At 44.5% G+C, this 17,403-nt stretch overlaps 1 protein-coding gene across 2 annotated transcripts; it reads left to right on the forward strand.

Annotated features, from left to right (window-relative positions):
• The first annotated feature begins 389 nt into the window (after nucleotides 1–389).
• On the forward strand, nucleotides 390–16,913 carry serpinh2 (serine (or cysteine) peptidase inhibitor, clade H, member 2). Of its 2 annotated transcripts, none has more exons than XM_026315761.1 (5): nucleotides 390–783; nucleotides 1,307–1,986; nucleotides 6,282–6,374; nucleotides 6,942–7,174; nucleotides 15,180–16,913. In XM_026315761.1, the coding sequence occupies exons 2-5, from the start codon at nucleotides 1,368–1,370 to the stop codon at nucleotides 15,483–15,485; spliced, it is 1,251 nt and encodes a 416-aa protein (XP_026171546.1). In that variant the 5' UTR covers nucleotides 390–783; nucleotides 1,307–1,367; the 3' UTR covers nucleotides 15,486–16,913. The 2 variants fall into 2 exon arrangements, with proteins under 2 accessions (XP_026171546.1, XP_026171534.1); XM_026315749.2 differs by having other exon boundaries at nucleotides 391–783; nucleotides 1,361–1,986.
• The last annotated feature ends 490 nt before the right edge of the window (nucleotides 16,914–17,403 follow it).

A 17,403-nucleotide genomic window follows, 5' to 3' on the forward strand; every position in this document is an offset into this window, starting at 1 on the left:
AGATCATTAGCGACCCCGCTTGAGTGACTCGGGGAACTACAACCCCCACTGAGCCAAGAAAAGAGGGTTTATTTGTTCTCCAGGCAAACCCACAAAGCTTCCTTTCAATGTATGGAGAAACGCCTCATTTGAAACAACTGGTGTTTTTTTTTTTTTTTGTTTTGTTTTGTTTTGTTTTGTTTTTACCCCGTACCAGGGCCACCACTACATTTTACACACACACACACACACACACACACACACACACGCAGTCCCTGCCACCCCCCGAGAAACACACAGCCCTGCAGGGGCTCGGGATGTTTAATTATGGTTTTCTAAAGCATAAGTGTATTATGTCTGCATAACCCGGTTGGACATACCACAAGTGTGTTTAAACCGACCTCACCGTACATGTGTTCCATACGTAAGGACATTTTGTGGGGGATGTGTAGCTGCATGTTCAGCCGTGATGTGCGCACTAAGCGGGTGCAGCGTTTGGAAACCCGGCGGCGCAGACACTTTTAACTCTCGGTGCTTGTAGGAGGATATGGGTGATATTTATTAGGCAAAGCCCTTTAACACTACTCTTCCCGTAGCGTGTCGCAGAGTGGAAGATCCAATCTTTGTCGGGGAAGTGTGGAAGTTTCGGGAAATATCTGTGCGGGGGAGTGAAGTTGAGGGCAGACGGGTGAACTTCCTCTGTGCGTTGCCACGTCGGAGCCCGGTCCCGGTCCCACTTCCTCTGGAGCGCACAGCGGCCAGGACAGCGACGGAGCACAGGACCAAAACCCCGATAAATCAGCGGTAAATCTGAGCAAACACAATTCCCCCCCCCCTTCCCCTTGTTTTATTTCCTTGACAGGGGTTAGGAAATCCAGACAGGAGCAGGCTGAGCTCGACAACAGATGTTTCCAGTCAGTCCTGTCACCGGGCTCGGCAAAAATCAATGAGTCCGCTTGTTTGTTGAAGCAGGAGAGAAACACGCGTTTTGTACTTTGTGTTTTGTTCAATCGTAGATTAAGAAAAACCTCCTTTGAAACTTCATCAAAGTTAATTGCCACACTCTGTTTTTTTGCACAGTGGGTGATAATATCCCTGCTGCCAAGTGGGGGGAGGAATTTCCAAAGTGAGGCTCACTGCTTTTTACATAAGTAGGAGATTTGCAGCTAAGAGGGAACCCTATAATATTTCATCTCAAGCAGGAGCTGGGCAGTAACAGCAAGAGAAGCTGTTCCCCTGTTAAAATCAGTCAAAGTAAAGAAATGATCAATGCTGTGGTCTTTATAGTATGAATGAGAGGAAGGCATTCTCTCCATTTCTCTTTCAGTCACAGTTTATCCAATGCAAGCTAACCTGACTCCCCTCCTGGGCTTTCCTCCAGATCTGCCATGCAGCCCACACTGCCTGTCTGTCTCCTCATCGCTTTGCCAGTTCTGCTGGTGCAGGGCAGCAAGACCGGTTCATCCAAGAAGAGCCCTGCACCGCGGCCACCTCCTCCTCTGGGTGACCTTAGCTGGGCTCTGGGCCTGCGTCTCTACCAAGTCCTCCGCTCTGAGTCCAGCTCAGTAAACACCCTGTTCTCCCCTCTTCTTGTGGCCTCCTCACTAGGAGCGCTGGGTGGAGGTTCTGCAGGCACCACAGCCAGTCAGGTTCAGGATCTCCTCAAGGCCCCATCCCCCTCCAAGGCCGGAGCTCAGGTTGGGGAGTTTCTGTCCGGGGCGCTGAAGAGTTTCACCAAAGCTAACGGGACCACCTTTCACCTGCACACATCCTCAGCTGTGTTTTCAAAGCAAGCTCCTCCAGTCAGCCAGGCCTTTGTGAAGGACACCCAGGCTAAGTTCAGGCTGCAGCACCGGCCACTGGGCAAAGGAGACTCTAAGGCTGACCTGAAGCAGCTGCATGGCTGGGCCAAAGCTGGGCTTGGTGGACTGGAAGGAGCTCCTTTGGAGGCCGAAATCCAGGCTAAGGCTGGAGCTTTGATATTAGCCAGTGCCCTGCGCTTTAAAGGTTAGTAGAAACAATACACAGTAGATGCACAGGTCAGCTTTGGGTGAGGTCTGTGCTCACATGTTGGAAAATAGGACACAGGTAAATAAAATAATATGCAAACATGATTATTTTTCATTGTGTCCTGGCTGGGACTCTGAATGAAGCATCTCTATAGCCAGCTGAGTGTAGACAGACGACATGTCATGCTGAAGTAGACTGGTGTGCCTTGTAATTCTGGAGTCACTTGGAATTATGCAATGTCTCTGCACTGTTGTTGTTTGCTGCATTGGATGAGGAGTCTTTGAATATTAATATTCTAAGTTTTCTACCATGTTCCACATTCAGACAGCACAGACAGCCATACGCCAGTTTGCCCACCGTGTCGCTTGTGCCAGCCTGCCCACCTGTGCAGCGTGCCGGTGTGTGTGTGTGTGTTTGGGTGTGTGTGCGTGCAGTGGACTCCAGCTGGTGGACGCAGCAGATAAAGGATGATTCTGGGGTCTATCACTGAGAGCTTATTCATCTTCCATTGGTGGGTGATGTGTCATCTTAAATAATTGAGTAACAAGTGTCCGCGCTCTCTCCCTCGGTGTCATGCCCAACATCTGTGCTCGGAGCGCTCCAAGTCTGCGCCACCACAGCTTGGCTCAGATCTGTTCTTTGTGACAGGCTGCAGTGGTGGAAACCAGTCAGTGTTTCGATACTAATTCAGTCAGTTAGAAGCCCCATCTGTGATTTTAACAGTTGCATCCAAAAACATATCCATCTAATTCTTATCAGAAGTTTGTTGTTAAAGCCTAAATGGTTCGATTGAGTTTACTTTTATTAGGCTGTTAGAGGGTGACGGTGTTTGTACAAATGAATCTGGACCCGAGAGTCTCAGAAATAGCAGGCAGCTTATTTTCTGTCTTTGTGATACTTTTTCAAGAATGTAATCTACCATGTCTCCTGCAGCACAGCCAGCGTTTGTCTCTGATGTAGGATCTCATTTGGTTTGCCTTCTCCACTGAAGATGATGATGTGTTAAATATATCCTTCTGTTTCTCTTGTTCTTTTTTTGCTGCGTTTTGTCTGTTTTTGGGCTTTTGTCATTGTTTATCATGTTTCTAATCTACCCCCGTCTCCTCTTTCACCTTTTCCCACGTCTCCTGTTCACATCCTTATCTGTGCCTATCTGCCTCTGTTCCTTCTGCTTCTCTCCTACAGGTATACTTTTTATTCTGAGTTAAGAAGGCAACGCTGCTGAAGTGAAAACAGGTTTCCAGCAGATAGACAACCCACTGAAAATAACAGTCCTTGACAGACTATACGTTGATGAGCAATTTAATTAATTTTCTTGGTTTGATGTTTCGACTTTATTACAAAATTAGTTTTTTTTTTTTTTTTCTGTGATCAGACCCTCATTGGTCGGTTCATTAATTTGGTGGAGGAAATATACAAATTAGATTACACAGCAGATTGCAGCACACAAATTAGATTACAGAAAATTGGATTCCTTTAATTTAGATTCATACTTTAAAAGTGGTCAATAGTTTGTCTCTTGCCCATACTAGTCGCCACTGGTTTGTTGTCCCGTTTTTTTAATTTGTTTTTGATTTCAGGGTCCTAAGGCAATCCGTAATGTGTGATAATGTAATGGTTTCGGACATGGTGCCGGAATTAGTTTGGGCACTTAGCAGGCATCTCTTTCCTTGCCCGTTTTTGTTTGTTTCACATTCGTTCCCTTTACTTAATTATTAAAGGGAAGGATTTAAAAATAAAGTTGCTGTCCCTCCTTCCCTGGGCCGAACACAGCACTCACAGAAAGGGAAGGTCAGGGGCAATTAGTAGTGGAACGTGTTTATAGTGGAGACATGGTTAAAGCAAAGAGAGCGGCGAGAGGACTGCAGAGAAGGAACATTGTATTGAGAGAGTTCTGGGTGGGAAGGGGACAAAGATTCGCAGAGTAAAAGGGATGGGAGGAAAGTAAAGAGTGAAAACTGAGGAAAGTAAAGAAAGCGAGGGTAGCCTGCTGAGAGCGCAAAAGGAGATTGACAGACATAGTGGAAGGATGTAAAAGGCCTACCTTGGGAGTTCCAGTCCACACTAGTTAATTAATTCTGGCTTTGTTCCTGGTTTAGACAAACAAACATCGGAGACAGAAGAAGGAAAAATAAGATTGTTGGGGGAAGAAGAAACAGTAGAGAGGAACTTAAACAGCATAATGCAACAGCATGGAGCACTAGGAGAGGAAAACAACGAGAACAACAAGTCCCCGCATATTTAACTTGTAATAACAGCTTCTGAAATAGCACAGCAACTTCTAATCAGAAGTTGAGGAGTGGGAGCCGGTCAGTGTCATCGATCCTCCTCTAGTTTCTGTCTGAAGTTTCCACTATGAATTGATAAGTCTGTCAGTGATTGGATTTCTTATCTGTGCAATTCTCTCATTGTTTATTGTCGATAGATATTAATGGATTCAGGTTTGAAGTGATCTCTGTGCCGCAGTGCTGTCCAACAAAAGAAAATAATGCAGTGCTAACCTGAACCTGGTCTGCTTGTCTAGACTGAAGCCCACACAGAGAGATCAACACACTCTGCTGTGCAGGCTGGTGAGGTCATTAATATAATCCCCGCTTGATGTGACTTTGTAGCATTTACACACGCACACACACACACACACACGCATACTGTGGAGAAATTGTTCATCATCATGACATCATTTAAACAACACGCCTGCCACTTCAGGTAGCTTTCAGCCAGTTGTTTTTGAATTCCAGTGTGATCATGTTTCTCTCTCTGATGTTACAGGAAGCAGAGCAAATGTCTCTGACTTGTGCCAGCACGCCTGGAAGGGAGAATCATATGTCGCTTCGCTGTGACTTGTGATTGGCTGGGATCCAACTGAGGCTGGCTGGTTTTTGGGAAAGCCACTTGCAATGCTGAAACTCCTAGTCGAGGAAGAAAAACATAAATCAGAAAAATGGACTGACAGTAGCTTGGATTTAAAGTGGCATTCATTTTACACAATTGCGTCAGTTAACATGTTGTAAGGAAGATCCCATGACTTTTCATCTAGTGAGCCAGATTGACTGTGGTGCATGGTGCCCAGAGGATGAACCCTAATGTCACTCCCTGACCTTTCCTTTTGATGTTTGTATTAGCACCACCATAACCAGTTGTGGTTTTCAGTGCCATGACTTGACAGCTGTTGGATAGATTGCCATGAAATTTGGTACACATACTGATGTTCCCCTCGGGGCAGTTTGTAATGACTGTAATCATCCCTTAAATTTTTGTCTAATTAGAAAATGTTGTGGCTCTCTCCAAGTGTCAGCTGGGGAGCGACAGCCCCCACCCACCTCACCCACCCCACCTTCCAGCCCTCTGCAGTAAAAGCGCTCTAGATAATGGATGGAGGGATAGATGGATAGAAAATGTTGGACCTGCTAAACAGTTTTGGTTGCTTTAAATAATGTTATTTAAATGAACAAAACAAACAATGTGAAGATGTCACCTTGGGTCTGGGAGATTGCAACAAGTAGGTTACTTATTATTTTTAGTGATTTGTCACCATTTTTTGACATTTTATACATGAAACGATTATCAGTAATGTGAGGAAAAGAAGGCTCTGCACATGTTGCCCAAATGCATGAGTTTAAAGATAAAGCCAAGCAATTGGTCTCCAGACTTTCATCAGGGCTAATGAGGCATTTAATGTTTTTGTCCTTCTTGCACCTTACCATTGTGTGGAGTGCAGTGATCTTTCCAAATGATTCATCGATAATGAAAATAATCATTTGTTATTGCCCTCTCCGGGGCCTCGGAGCCAGTGTCATTGACAAAGAGTGACATAAGTACAAGTCATAATCTGTCAACCTCCTCGCTCCTTCCAGTGTCCCCTGCTTTATTGAATGGGCCAGCGGCTTTAGAAATGTGGTCTGAGGTTATTAGAACAGTAATTCCACTGTGTTCAGCCCCTCCTAAATTGACAGCTGTCAGGGGGTTAGCAGGGTCAAGTGGGATGTGTTGAACACTGAAAGGGATGCTGTGGACTTAAGGACCTCATAACTGCTTCAGTATGGCACTCCAACCCCATAGCTTTGAAAAGAATAGACTCTTTTTTTTTTTTTTTTTAATGGACACCATATATAGATGATTCATGAGGAGTGTCAGCCAGTGTCACGGTCTATATGTATTTTATGAGTATGGCATTGTTTAACCTCGTGGCCACCTTTTCACCTCGTTCAATCAGTAATCAGAGTATTTTCAGGCATCCGATCCACATCAAGCACTCTCTATTCAAAATGGCTCTGTCCTCTGTGTTTGTTCAGGGCTGTGGGAGAGAGAGTTCAGCGAGGAGCGTACGGATCTCCGTACCTTCCTGGGGAAGAAGTACACCAAAGTGTCGATGATGCACAGAGCAGGTAAAAAAAAAACGGTCTGTCGCTGCTTTACTACTGGCAGCAAACAGCACCCTCTAAAATGGCTTGAAGATCTGTAAGGGCCAATCTGCTTCCTCCTATTTATCACTGTGTATCTTATGATTTATTAAACTTGCTTTTCATATTTCATGTACTATATTGTCTTAACAACAGGGCAGAGGGAGTTTTTGCTGTGACAGTAGGAAAACATGAGGGAGGTATATAGTACATTGTGTTCTCTTAAATCTTATATCATTTCTAAATCGTTAAAAATATTATTCAGTGATCCTCTGTCATCCCTGTCAAGGGTTGCATTTGCATTATGACTACACTGATTTAATCCTTCTCTGTAGTTTTTTTTTTCTCACTTCATTTAGAAAAGTGATAACTGCAGTGACTGAGCTGAACATCCAAGTCTGTGCCAGTTTCCAAGAGAACTGCAGCAGTGAACAGATGCTACTGTTTAAATGCAAAAAAAAATGTTGCATCATGCCAAAGGCTCTGCCCCTGCCCTTGACCCTCTGACCTCACCTAAACTCAGTGCCTGCCTCCTCCCGTTCACCCCTCCAGGTTTGTACCGTCACCACGAAGACGTGGAAAACATGGTGCAGGTTCTGGAGGCACCTTTGTGGGGAGGGAAGGCCAGCCTGGTCCTCCTGCTGCCCTTCCACGTGGAGGACCTGTCCAGGTTGGACAAACTGCTGACCCTGGAGTTGCTGTCCAAGTGGTTGGAGAAGACCACTGTTACCAGTATGGCCATCTCAGTGCCCAAGGCGAACATCAGCAACACACTCAGTCTGCAGGTTTGTAGAACACCAAAGACATTAAAATGGAATAATGTTGACCTTACCCTCAATCAATGATGTACTCAAACATTCTTCAGTAAAATGTGTAGTACAGGCAACGTACATACACACATATGTGTGTCGATACATATGTGGCATTGATGATGGTTCAGGCTAATTCATAATTCCTGTGTACCATGGCAGGTAAAGTCCTTTCTCTGATGTTTGTACTCTGGACTGGCGTTTTCCTCACCTGATTGGCTGATAGACCAATTGAGACACATCTGAGGGGCTTTAGTAGCTTTCTTGATATTTAGTTCATCCGAGGGTCCTGTTTTGAAGGTGACACATCTACCAGGTGTGTGGCTGCAACATTCTTTACCTCTCCAGTGATGTGCATGCTGCTATAGCAGGAGACTCCTAATTTTTTTCCCCGACAGCTGTGGTTGGCAAGCATGATGCTCTGTCCCCCCATTAAATCTAGCCCAGCTTAAATTAGCCTAATTTCCAGAGTCCCCTGAGCTGCGCGCGTGTGTGTGTGTGTGTGTGTGTGTGTGTTTCCCTATGGGAATCGACAGGTGTTTCTATGGGATTAATGCTGGCGGATTCTTTTCAGTTTCTCTTTTGATCCTTGTTTCCTTCATTTGTACTGTTCACAGAAGACAGAGGTGTTGTGCTTACACAGCACATTAAATGTAAAGCAGAGAGACGTTTGCTGTAGCGTTTGCTCTGACATGTCGATCCTTGTATGAAGCCGCAATTGCAGCATCGTCCTTTAGTTTTGTTTTCCTCTATTTCCTGTGCTTTATTTTTCACTTCACCTGATACAGTTTATCATATCTCTAAGCAATACAGTCATTATTCTTAACGTTTCTTCTTCTTTGTCCTCTGCTTTGGTTTTTCCTTGACAGTTCTTTTGTTTATTCTTTCTGTCCTGGCCACCTCCTCTTCCTGTTTTGCACTCTGCTTATTTTGGGACACTTCCCCTTACCTAAAAATGTCAGCTCATTTCCCTCCCTTGCGTCTCATCCTTGTGAGGTAAAAATGTGTGGAGAGAGAAATCAAGGAAACATGGTTTTTGAGAAATGAGACATCCTTTCCTCCACTCCACCATCTGAAGACATGTCAGTTATGGAAGACAAAGGCACAGCTGTCACAGCTGGATCAGATCTCAGTCTGCAGGTGTTAGGAGCTCAGCATGCCTTGGACTTTTTGTTTGTACAGATAACATAAGGCACTGTCCACCTAATATAATGGTACAGTGATGTCCTCCAACATGAAAGGATTGAATGTTTAGTTAAAAAGTTAAAGTTTGACTGCCCATTTGTTAAGAGCCTGTATTTTGTATTTGTACTGTGTCAGAGCGATAAAAGATGTCCATAAAGGATGGTCTCTTGTATGCTTGCTTATGTCTCCTCTGGGCAGCCTCCTTGCTTCTCCAAACAGCAGTAAAGGAATTGAGACATCCTTTTCCAAGTCCCCCAAGGAGCAATGAGACCTAAAATATAGTAATGACAAGCATCCTTGGCTTCCTTCTTCTCCCCCTTTCCTTTAATAGTTTCTTTATCTTCCCCCTTCCTCCTCACTTGGCTCTTCTGCCTTGTCTCTCTGTGTCCATGTGTCTTGCTGCTCTGCCTCCACATTGTGCTGTGTTTCGTGCTTCTTTCATTTTCCATTGTCTTCATTTGTGACCTGTCTTTCTTGCCTACTTTTGCCTTCCTCGGCTTGACCCTTCCAGTTCAATGCAGACTCACTCAGGTGCGTTCAGATGACAGTCCTTCATACCGTTCTCCTCTCTCCCTTGAGGTGATGGTGGTCCAGCTGTACACACCATCAGGCTAAAACAGCCTTCAGCAGGGAATCAAACCCTGGCTTCTAGGAGGCTAAGAGGGGCCTAAGGATGACTAAGACTAAGCTCCTCAGTGGGCTCCTAATGCCTCCCACAGACTTGCTCTTGCAGGAGTACAGAGGTCATGCCAAAGCCCAGCTGGTAGTCTGAATCTGTGCTCCTGTTACCGTCAGAGCCAGCAGATAGCTGAAGGAGCACCAGGCAGACAGGCAGCAGCTCGGTGGCTGCTGATGCTAATGTGAGTGCAGGGGGTTGTTAAGGTCCGTACAGGCCACACCGAAGACTGTGTCGGGCTGCTGACTGCGAGGTCAGAGCGTTGTCAGGCTGGTCGAAGAACACCTATTTGACCTGGTCGCAGGGTCTGGAATAGGGGGCAGGGGCACAGACAAGTCGCTAGACTCACACAGGCCTGCACACTTTTGGGAATTTCTTTTTCAAGCTTATTGTAGTGACATTAGGTGTTAGACCTATTAAAGTGATAACAGATGTGACTTCTATCACAGTGCCTGTACTACAGAAATACCTGTGATCGTACAGCAGTGTTTCTTCCCTCATTTTGATGTCACAGTACCCACACTGCAAAGAACACACAACAACCACATGTAATTTTGGTCGGTCGTTATGTCACTTATGGAATTCTTGTAAATCAGCAGCTACGTGAAGGTTTTGTACCACTCTTGTTTAATATAAAAGAGAAAGGAGAAAAGATTCTGTCAACTTGTTGACTTGCACATGAAAGCCAAATGCTCATGCTGAGGAGCCGGCTGTCATACAGTAAAATAGACTGAGGTGAACAAAAGACAGTGAGGAAAGTCTGTACGATTAAGTCGACACATCTTCACCTCAGCATCTGTGTGTATCTTTCCATTGACTTTGTATTCTCATTCTACATCTAACTTTTATTTTGCGTTCACTATGAACCCACTCTTAGAATCAGAGAGAGAGACAGGGTAGTTGGTGGTACAACAGTTGTGATTTAGTGAAAACGATATAGTAAGATAAAGTTCAATGTGACAGATACAGAGGGCATGCCAGTAAAACCCGTTTCCCCAGGGCAGCATACCGTTACCATGTCTGCTTTAGATGTACACTGCAATCTCATTATGGGCTCATGAAATCCACTTTGCCCTCTTTCTAGTTTAGCAAACATCTCTGTAGGGCTATGCTGCCATGTTTTTCTGCTAGCCATGCCCTGAAGAACAAGCTTTTGACATTATCACTGTCAGGACACTCTGGGGGGGAGCCTGTAATCCAGAACCGGGGCTTGAAACAACTCCTTTGACTGTCTGGAAGTGCATTTGAGGAACCGTTATGAAAAGCTGAAGCTCTGAACAAATTTTTGTGTGATTTGATATCTGCCCCACCTCTATAGCCAGTGACAATCCACGCTGTCTTCTCTAACCACCGTTATTCTAGTTGGGCCCAGCAAATAATTTCCCATCACGGTGTTAACACTACTCACCTCTCTATCAGCAATTGGGACAGCCCCAGACCCCTGAGAGGGCAGCATCTGGACAAACACAAGAATATAGCTCTGTGTGTGTGTGTGTGTGTGTGTGTGTGTGTGTGTGTGTGTGTGTGTGTGTGTGCGCGCGTGCATGCGTGCGTGCGTGCGTGCGTGCGTGTGGGTGTGTGGGTGGACTCATGTTCTCTGTGCGAGGCAAGTGAGAACAAACAAAATCACACACCTCTGACTCTCACAGGTCTGCCACATCCAAACGCACCCATTCCCTCCTTCACCTCTGTCCTCTCTGGTGTATCAGTTGCATGGATCTAGTTCTTTTTTGTAGGTCCCACATGTATCACTAATACACCATCACTCAGCAGCCACACCTTGGCTCTGCTGACCTAAATAGGACATTCATGGGACATGGAGTTGGGAGGGGGTCAATGATTGCTTGGGGACAAGGTGGAAAGCGCCATAGAGAACTATAAATACTTTCAGAAATCTGCCTTTTTCTTTCTTCCTGTCTCCCTATTTGCGGTATTCTCCTCTGATGAAGGGCAGACTGTGGCGGAGTCTGCAGCCTGAGACGCAGAACCCTCTTAACAAGCCTTACGCAGAGGTCACAGACTAAACCACCCTCATCGCTCTCTCCCTCTGTCTCTGATCCAGTGTTGACCTGACCACACTCACATACACACTAATGGCTGAGCTTGAGTCCTATTCTGGCTGTATCGCCAGTCAGTGACTAAGACATATGAGTGTGCACTGGAGAGCTCACTCAGTCATGGCTAATGAGGTCAAAAGGCCATCAAATATTTACAAGAGCACACTTTGCAGTATACAGTGTCGAGGGGCAGCTGTTTTAACACAGTTACCAAAGCCCTGCATCATATGAATTAATCAGATGTGTTTCATGGCCATTAGTTAAATATCTCACTAACAGCTAAGGCTTCAGTTTTGATTTTTCATTTGTGGTAAAATGGCCTTGTGCAATAAAAAGCAGTTCATGTGTGTATGTGAGTGAATGAGACGCAGAGAGCGTATTGACAGTGCAAAAGAAAAAAGCCCATGTAAATAAGAGACAAATAGGAGCGTTGCTGATGAGACTCAGTAAAGAGATGGTGAGGCTTTGAAGCCTCAAGAGAGCTGATGGTAAGAGAGAACGAGAGAGGCTTTTTTAAAAGCCTGCATTGAATGTGTCCGTGAAATGGAGCTGTGATGATGCCAGTGCCACATACTGCATACTTGAAACCACCTACGCAAAATGTTAAGGGCAGTATTGAATTAGGCAGAACATGTCTGTATTTGTCTAATGTGGTGAAGGCTTTAAAGAATCATTTGGTGGAGATTACTGGTAACAAGGGGGAACAGGAGGTGTGAACTGTGCAGGAGCTGTGGAGGTAAGGGCATTTTTAGCCATGGTCTTGTAGAGTTGTCGGGCCTGTCAGGCTCATGATTTGAGCATCACAACTAATTGGATCAAGTTTGCTAGACCACCAGTCTCTCACAGGGCTGACACATAGAGACGACAGCCACTCACACTCTCATGTGCCCCCAACTCCCACTAACACACACACACACACACACAAATCTGGCTGTCGGGGTTGTTCTTAGCTATAGATGATGGATGGAAGTTAAGTAGCATTTTACATAAAGTATATCTCTGATTCTTATTAAGACACGTTTGTTAGTTACCATTGGAAGTTGGACCGCTGGCATCACGTAGTGTGGGAAATCATTATTTTTAAAAAAGTTGAGTAACAATAAAGTTTGAGCTCAAACAGTTTATCAGTTAGCTCTTCAACAGTAAATTCATCTGCAGCTATTTTAATAATTGATTAAACACTGGGTGCTGTTGAAATAAAGCAACCCCAACTGCGCTTAGATCCAGCTTCTCAGTTGTTGGTTTTCTCTGTTGAATGATTGAATACTGAATGTCTTTGGATTTTGGGCTAAGAAAAGCCAAGACATTTGAATTTGTCGAACAGGATATTATATTGTTTGTGTTTATAAACTTTTCAACTTTAAAATAATTAGCAGATTTATTAGTAATAGACATAATGTGTATTTACAGGCCCAAGTAAAATATTGAAATCTGATGTTGGCATTGTAATCCAGTTCATCAGGTTTTTCTAGCCACAGCGTTTTCAAAACTCACCTCCAGCTCGCACTGGCTACTTGCGGGAATTCTGGATTTAATGGTCCTTGTCCACAGTCTCATCCAAATTTAGCGTTTTTCTTCGGTTTCTTTCCGTTTTGCTCTGTGGATTTCTGCTTTGAGTTCTTGTGGGATACAAGAGAAAAGAATGCACTTCAATGTACCTTTGGGGAAATTTGTCTTGGCTCCACTGCAGTTCAGTGAATGCAACATGCATTTCACATACATAAAACATCACGAGAGACAATAAAAAAATAATACGAAATAGTTACAAAAGTACATCACTACTACACATAACCAAACAGAACCTTTTTATGGGATTTCATAGGTTTCCCAGTGATGCAGCTTTAATGATAATTAACCTGTTGTTCTCAGTTTGACTGTCAAACCAGCATTATATGTGGTGTGTAGTTTTTCATTATAGTATATTCATTTTAAGGGCAGCTTCTCCTATGCTCCTTCTTTAGTTGCTTTGTCTTTTTACACCAGCTGCAGTGACTCCTCACAGATAGAGCTGTAACACGTCCTGCCTACCACACCTACCCCATTAAAACCCCCACAGGTACTTCCACCATGCTTCTTGGTGGGTTTAACCACTGAGCTGAAATAATGTTATGCCGCACGCCCGAGCGTTGATGCTCTGCTACCTCAGTCCTGGTTTGACTGCACCGCTGTTGGCCAAGCAAGTCGTCCACACACACACACACACGCACACACACCCGCACGCGCACACAGAGGAAACCACCAGCTGACAGTGCCTGTGGCTCTCACTAGCAGACAGATAGGTCGCTGATGCTGTTGCTGAGGCATCAGCAGTCCACCCAGTGCTATTCCATCTAAGATTCATGTGGTGCTTCAGAGAGAAAGGGCAGCCAAAGAGCACCTCCCTGAGGTTTCTCCCCCCGTATAATGCAGTGCCACACCTCTGCGGTGCACGAGGCCTCCATAGGCTCTTCTGACACCCCTGGCCTGTTTCCCAGCATGCTCCTACGGGGTCCCTTAATTTTTAAACACTTCATAGCTTAAAAAAAAATTAAGTGCTTTTGCCCTGGCAAGCAGAGTAAGAGAGTTGGAGAGGAAGACTAGGTCATGTTGAGGTAGGCTAGTACTATTTATATGCTTCATTGTGACGCCTGCAAGACTGTTGGGCAAGTGAGCTGGGTCTTCAAGGAATACGTGTGAACAGAATGAGGACATGAGTGATTCAGCCAGAGACAAAAAATGACTGCTTTACCTCATCCAGACATTTATCTTAACAATTTGAGGAATCCGCCAGATTCTGTCCAGTCTCTGTTTACTTGTTAGATAGCGAGCAAAAAAAAAAAAAAAAAAAAAAAACTCGAAATGATTCTAGATAGAGATTGAGAATTTGTGATGTATTCCGGCCTGTCAAAGAAAGAGAAGGAAAAGCAAAGAGAGAGAGAGAGAGTGGGATAAAACAGAAGCACACAGGGCAGATGAGGGATGGGGATGCCAAGCAGCAGAGGAAGACAGTGATGTAGTGGTAGCAAATGGAAGAAGAGAGCACGAGTGGAGGAATAATGGATGAGGACAATAGAAGCGCATTAGAGCAGGAGGTGGCATGTGTGTCTGTGTGGAGGGGGAGCTTTGCATGAAAACACTAAGGTGTGGGAGGTGCCTTGGACTTGAGCTCACTTTCAGACTTGTGGACATCTTCCAGTTTACCTCTCAATTTCTAAGTAGAAAACCAAACATAGATGATAACAATTGGGCATTAACATGTGGTATTAGGACATTTACATTTACCTGTGATAAATGATCTAGTGTTCTCGTCTGGCAGTAAGAGAGTTCTCCAATCCGTACAAGTATAATCAGCTAACGTTTAAACAGCGCTACAGAGGAAAACAATATCGCCACCCACTCATCTTATCTCTATAACTTTTTCTTCTAGCTGTGGCCTTCCACACATCCACACACAAGGCCACACAGTCACACACTCACTCCCACACATGCTCTCATCTGGCCCCTGGAGAAGCCTGTCACTGTGAGTGGCCCTCTGCCATGGGAGGATAAACTACCTGTCATGACGACGACTTTCTGTGGAATTCATATCAGAGGCAAAACAAAGGAGGTGCTGAGGTCATGGGGCATCACTCTTAAATTATTCATCCTCTGCTTCCTCCTTCCGTCTCCTCTCTGCCTGTCGCCCACTTTGTTCTGCCAGCTCACAACAAGGGCACCTGTCATCCTCCTTCCTGTCTTGAATTTTTGGGATGGAAAGTAAATAAACATGGTGAAGAACTCCTTCCGAAAAGTTAATGATTGACTGTTTGGGAGGGTATGTTTATGTTTGCGTTAATCATGTAGAGGTTTTGGAAGGGCAGTGCATGTCTCCCACTTCGGAATGTCATAGCATCATGAAATTTTAAAAATGTGCATTTCCTTCCACTTGTTATATGGTTCTTGGGTGCATAATTAATCAGTGTCCTGGTAGCTGCTTGTTTGCATACACATGCAGGTTGTCTGTATGTAGAATGGCTCCAAGCAGAGGGAGAATTAGAACCAAGGCAGTCCATACATTGCATCACTTTGTGTTTTCTAATTCCAGAAACAGCTGTCCGCTCTGGGCTTGACCGACGCCTGGGACCAGAAAGTGGCCGATTTCTCCGGGGTGTCAGACAAGAGCAAAGGGAAGCTTCATCTGGGTGGTGTCCTCCACTGGGCTTCCCTGGAGCTGGCTGCTCAAGCTGGGAAAGGAGATGCCGATCTAGAGGAGGAGAACATAGAAAAGCCCAAGCTTTTTTATGCAGATCACCCTTTCATCATCTTTGTTAGAGACAATGCTACGGGAGCACTGCTGCTGATGGGAGCTCTGGACCACGCGGAGGGAGAGCCACTCCATGATGAACTGTAGCATCCTTCTTACTCCTGACTCTCTTACACTCCCCTGCTGAAAGACTACACACTGGTTTCTAAGTTGAGCCATTGTCATTCAGTGTGGCACAGTCACGTCAGACTATGCCTGGCTGTCATACATTGACGCCTCATAGTCTCAGGCTGACTGACACTGACACTACCATACCCACAGCCTCTCACACACACGTACACACAGTGACACCTACATGGCATACATAAATGAAAATACTGTACAAGACAATGCTAAAGTTGATGGTTACAACAAAACCACTAACTTTGAGAGGCTCCTTGCTTTTTCTGTCTCCCACACGCGCACCCACACACACATGTAAAAACACACATCCAAGGCCTCGATGATCAAGTCGAGACAAAACAAAATGACAAACAAGAGTGCACTGACAAACACTAACACACTGACAAGCAGAAGTGGTTATACTGACAAACCACTTCAAGCAGCAGCAACAAAGAACTTTAACGAACAGGGACTCGCAGGGATACTTGACTCCTCCTTGTCAGGCAAACGCCAGGACAGGTGAGTGTGTGTGTGTGTGTGAGTACTGTATATATATGCGTGTGTGTATAGTGAACAATAGATCAAGGGTGCCCATCTCAGAGCTGGCAAGGAACCTACGGTAGAGTCCCCTGGGCTACATCTGGGAAAGACTGATTGATCAGCCAAGTGCTTATTGATGAGCCAGCTTAATGCTAATGGGCCTAATGAGTCGCATCGCTTGTCAACACAGAGAGGATAGGGAGCCTTTTAATCTCTTAATACCATCAGGGTTCAGTGACACTGTTATGCCTTTGGTAACAAACATGACTGACATCACTTGACTTCAGTGTAGTAACTTCATAGCTTTTTTTTTTTATCCCCTAACAATTAAAATTTTGCATTAGAGGAACACTGATCTTAAATCTATACATATGTACTTCTAGTTTTAGACTTCAGTTACAGTTTTGTGTGGAATATGGGCATGAATTGCAACATCAAGCTAAAGATGGATCAAACCATTTCTACATTTACATTTTACATCTATCAAAGATTTCTGATGCCATATGTTTTTGTGTAGGATCAATACAGCAGTTCAGAGGTGATATACATTTCATATAAGAGCCTGTTGAATTGATGAGTGAATGATGGCAGCTACTTTTGAAATCTATATTTGATAGGCTGCATTTCTTAATTTTTCACTTGAGCTACATGTGTTTATCAGTGTCTTTGCTGGATCTGGATATAAATCAGTTATGTGGATTGTCAATGTCTTTCTTAAAATACTGAACTACCATCAGTTCTTGAATTTTAGTGGCAGTGTATAATAAAATCGCAATGCCTGGGGAGGGCAGCAGCAATTTTGTCTACACACACTCTCTCAATGCTTCCAAACAAGAAAAGTTAAAATTTGTTTCTTCCATTTCCGACAATGAATAATTGAGAAATAAATAAGACTGAAAAGAAAGCCCCTCCTTGCCATTTCTTTTAAAGCAGTGCTGGCTCCAATGTTTTATTAAAAATACCAGACTGTTTCAGTCTAGAACATGCTTTTGTGTTGTACCTGCTACCCCTGTGTTTACACAGAACTCATATTGTACACAGTCTTTTTACTTTCACTTTAGGCACTGTGAATGTCTGCTAACGAACCGAGAAAGACGAGGTGCAGTGTGTTTTCCTAAAGGTAAAAATGTAAATGTGTGCTACATGTGTCTTGTTACAGCAGTGCTAAGCAACAACGTCTAGACACACAGCTGGTTCTTCTGGTGCACAGCATCCAACGAATATGTTCCAGCAACACAGCAGTATTACAGCCGTGTTCCTAATTTAGCCTTCTGCACAGGTCTGCTCAGCAACCGCGTGTGTGTCTGTCCGTGCGTGTGCATTTACTGTTCACATGTGCACTTGTGGACGAATAAAGCTACTA

This window comes from Mastacembelus armatus, chromosome 18 (genome assembly GCF_900324485.2).
Source record: "Mastacembelus armatus chromosome 18, fMasArm1.2, whole genome shotgun sequence".
Classification (NCBI taxonomy): Eukaryota; Metazoa; Chordata; class Actinopteri; order Synbranchiformes; family Mastacembelidae; genus Mastacembelus; species Mastacembelus armatus.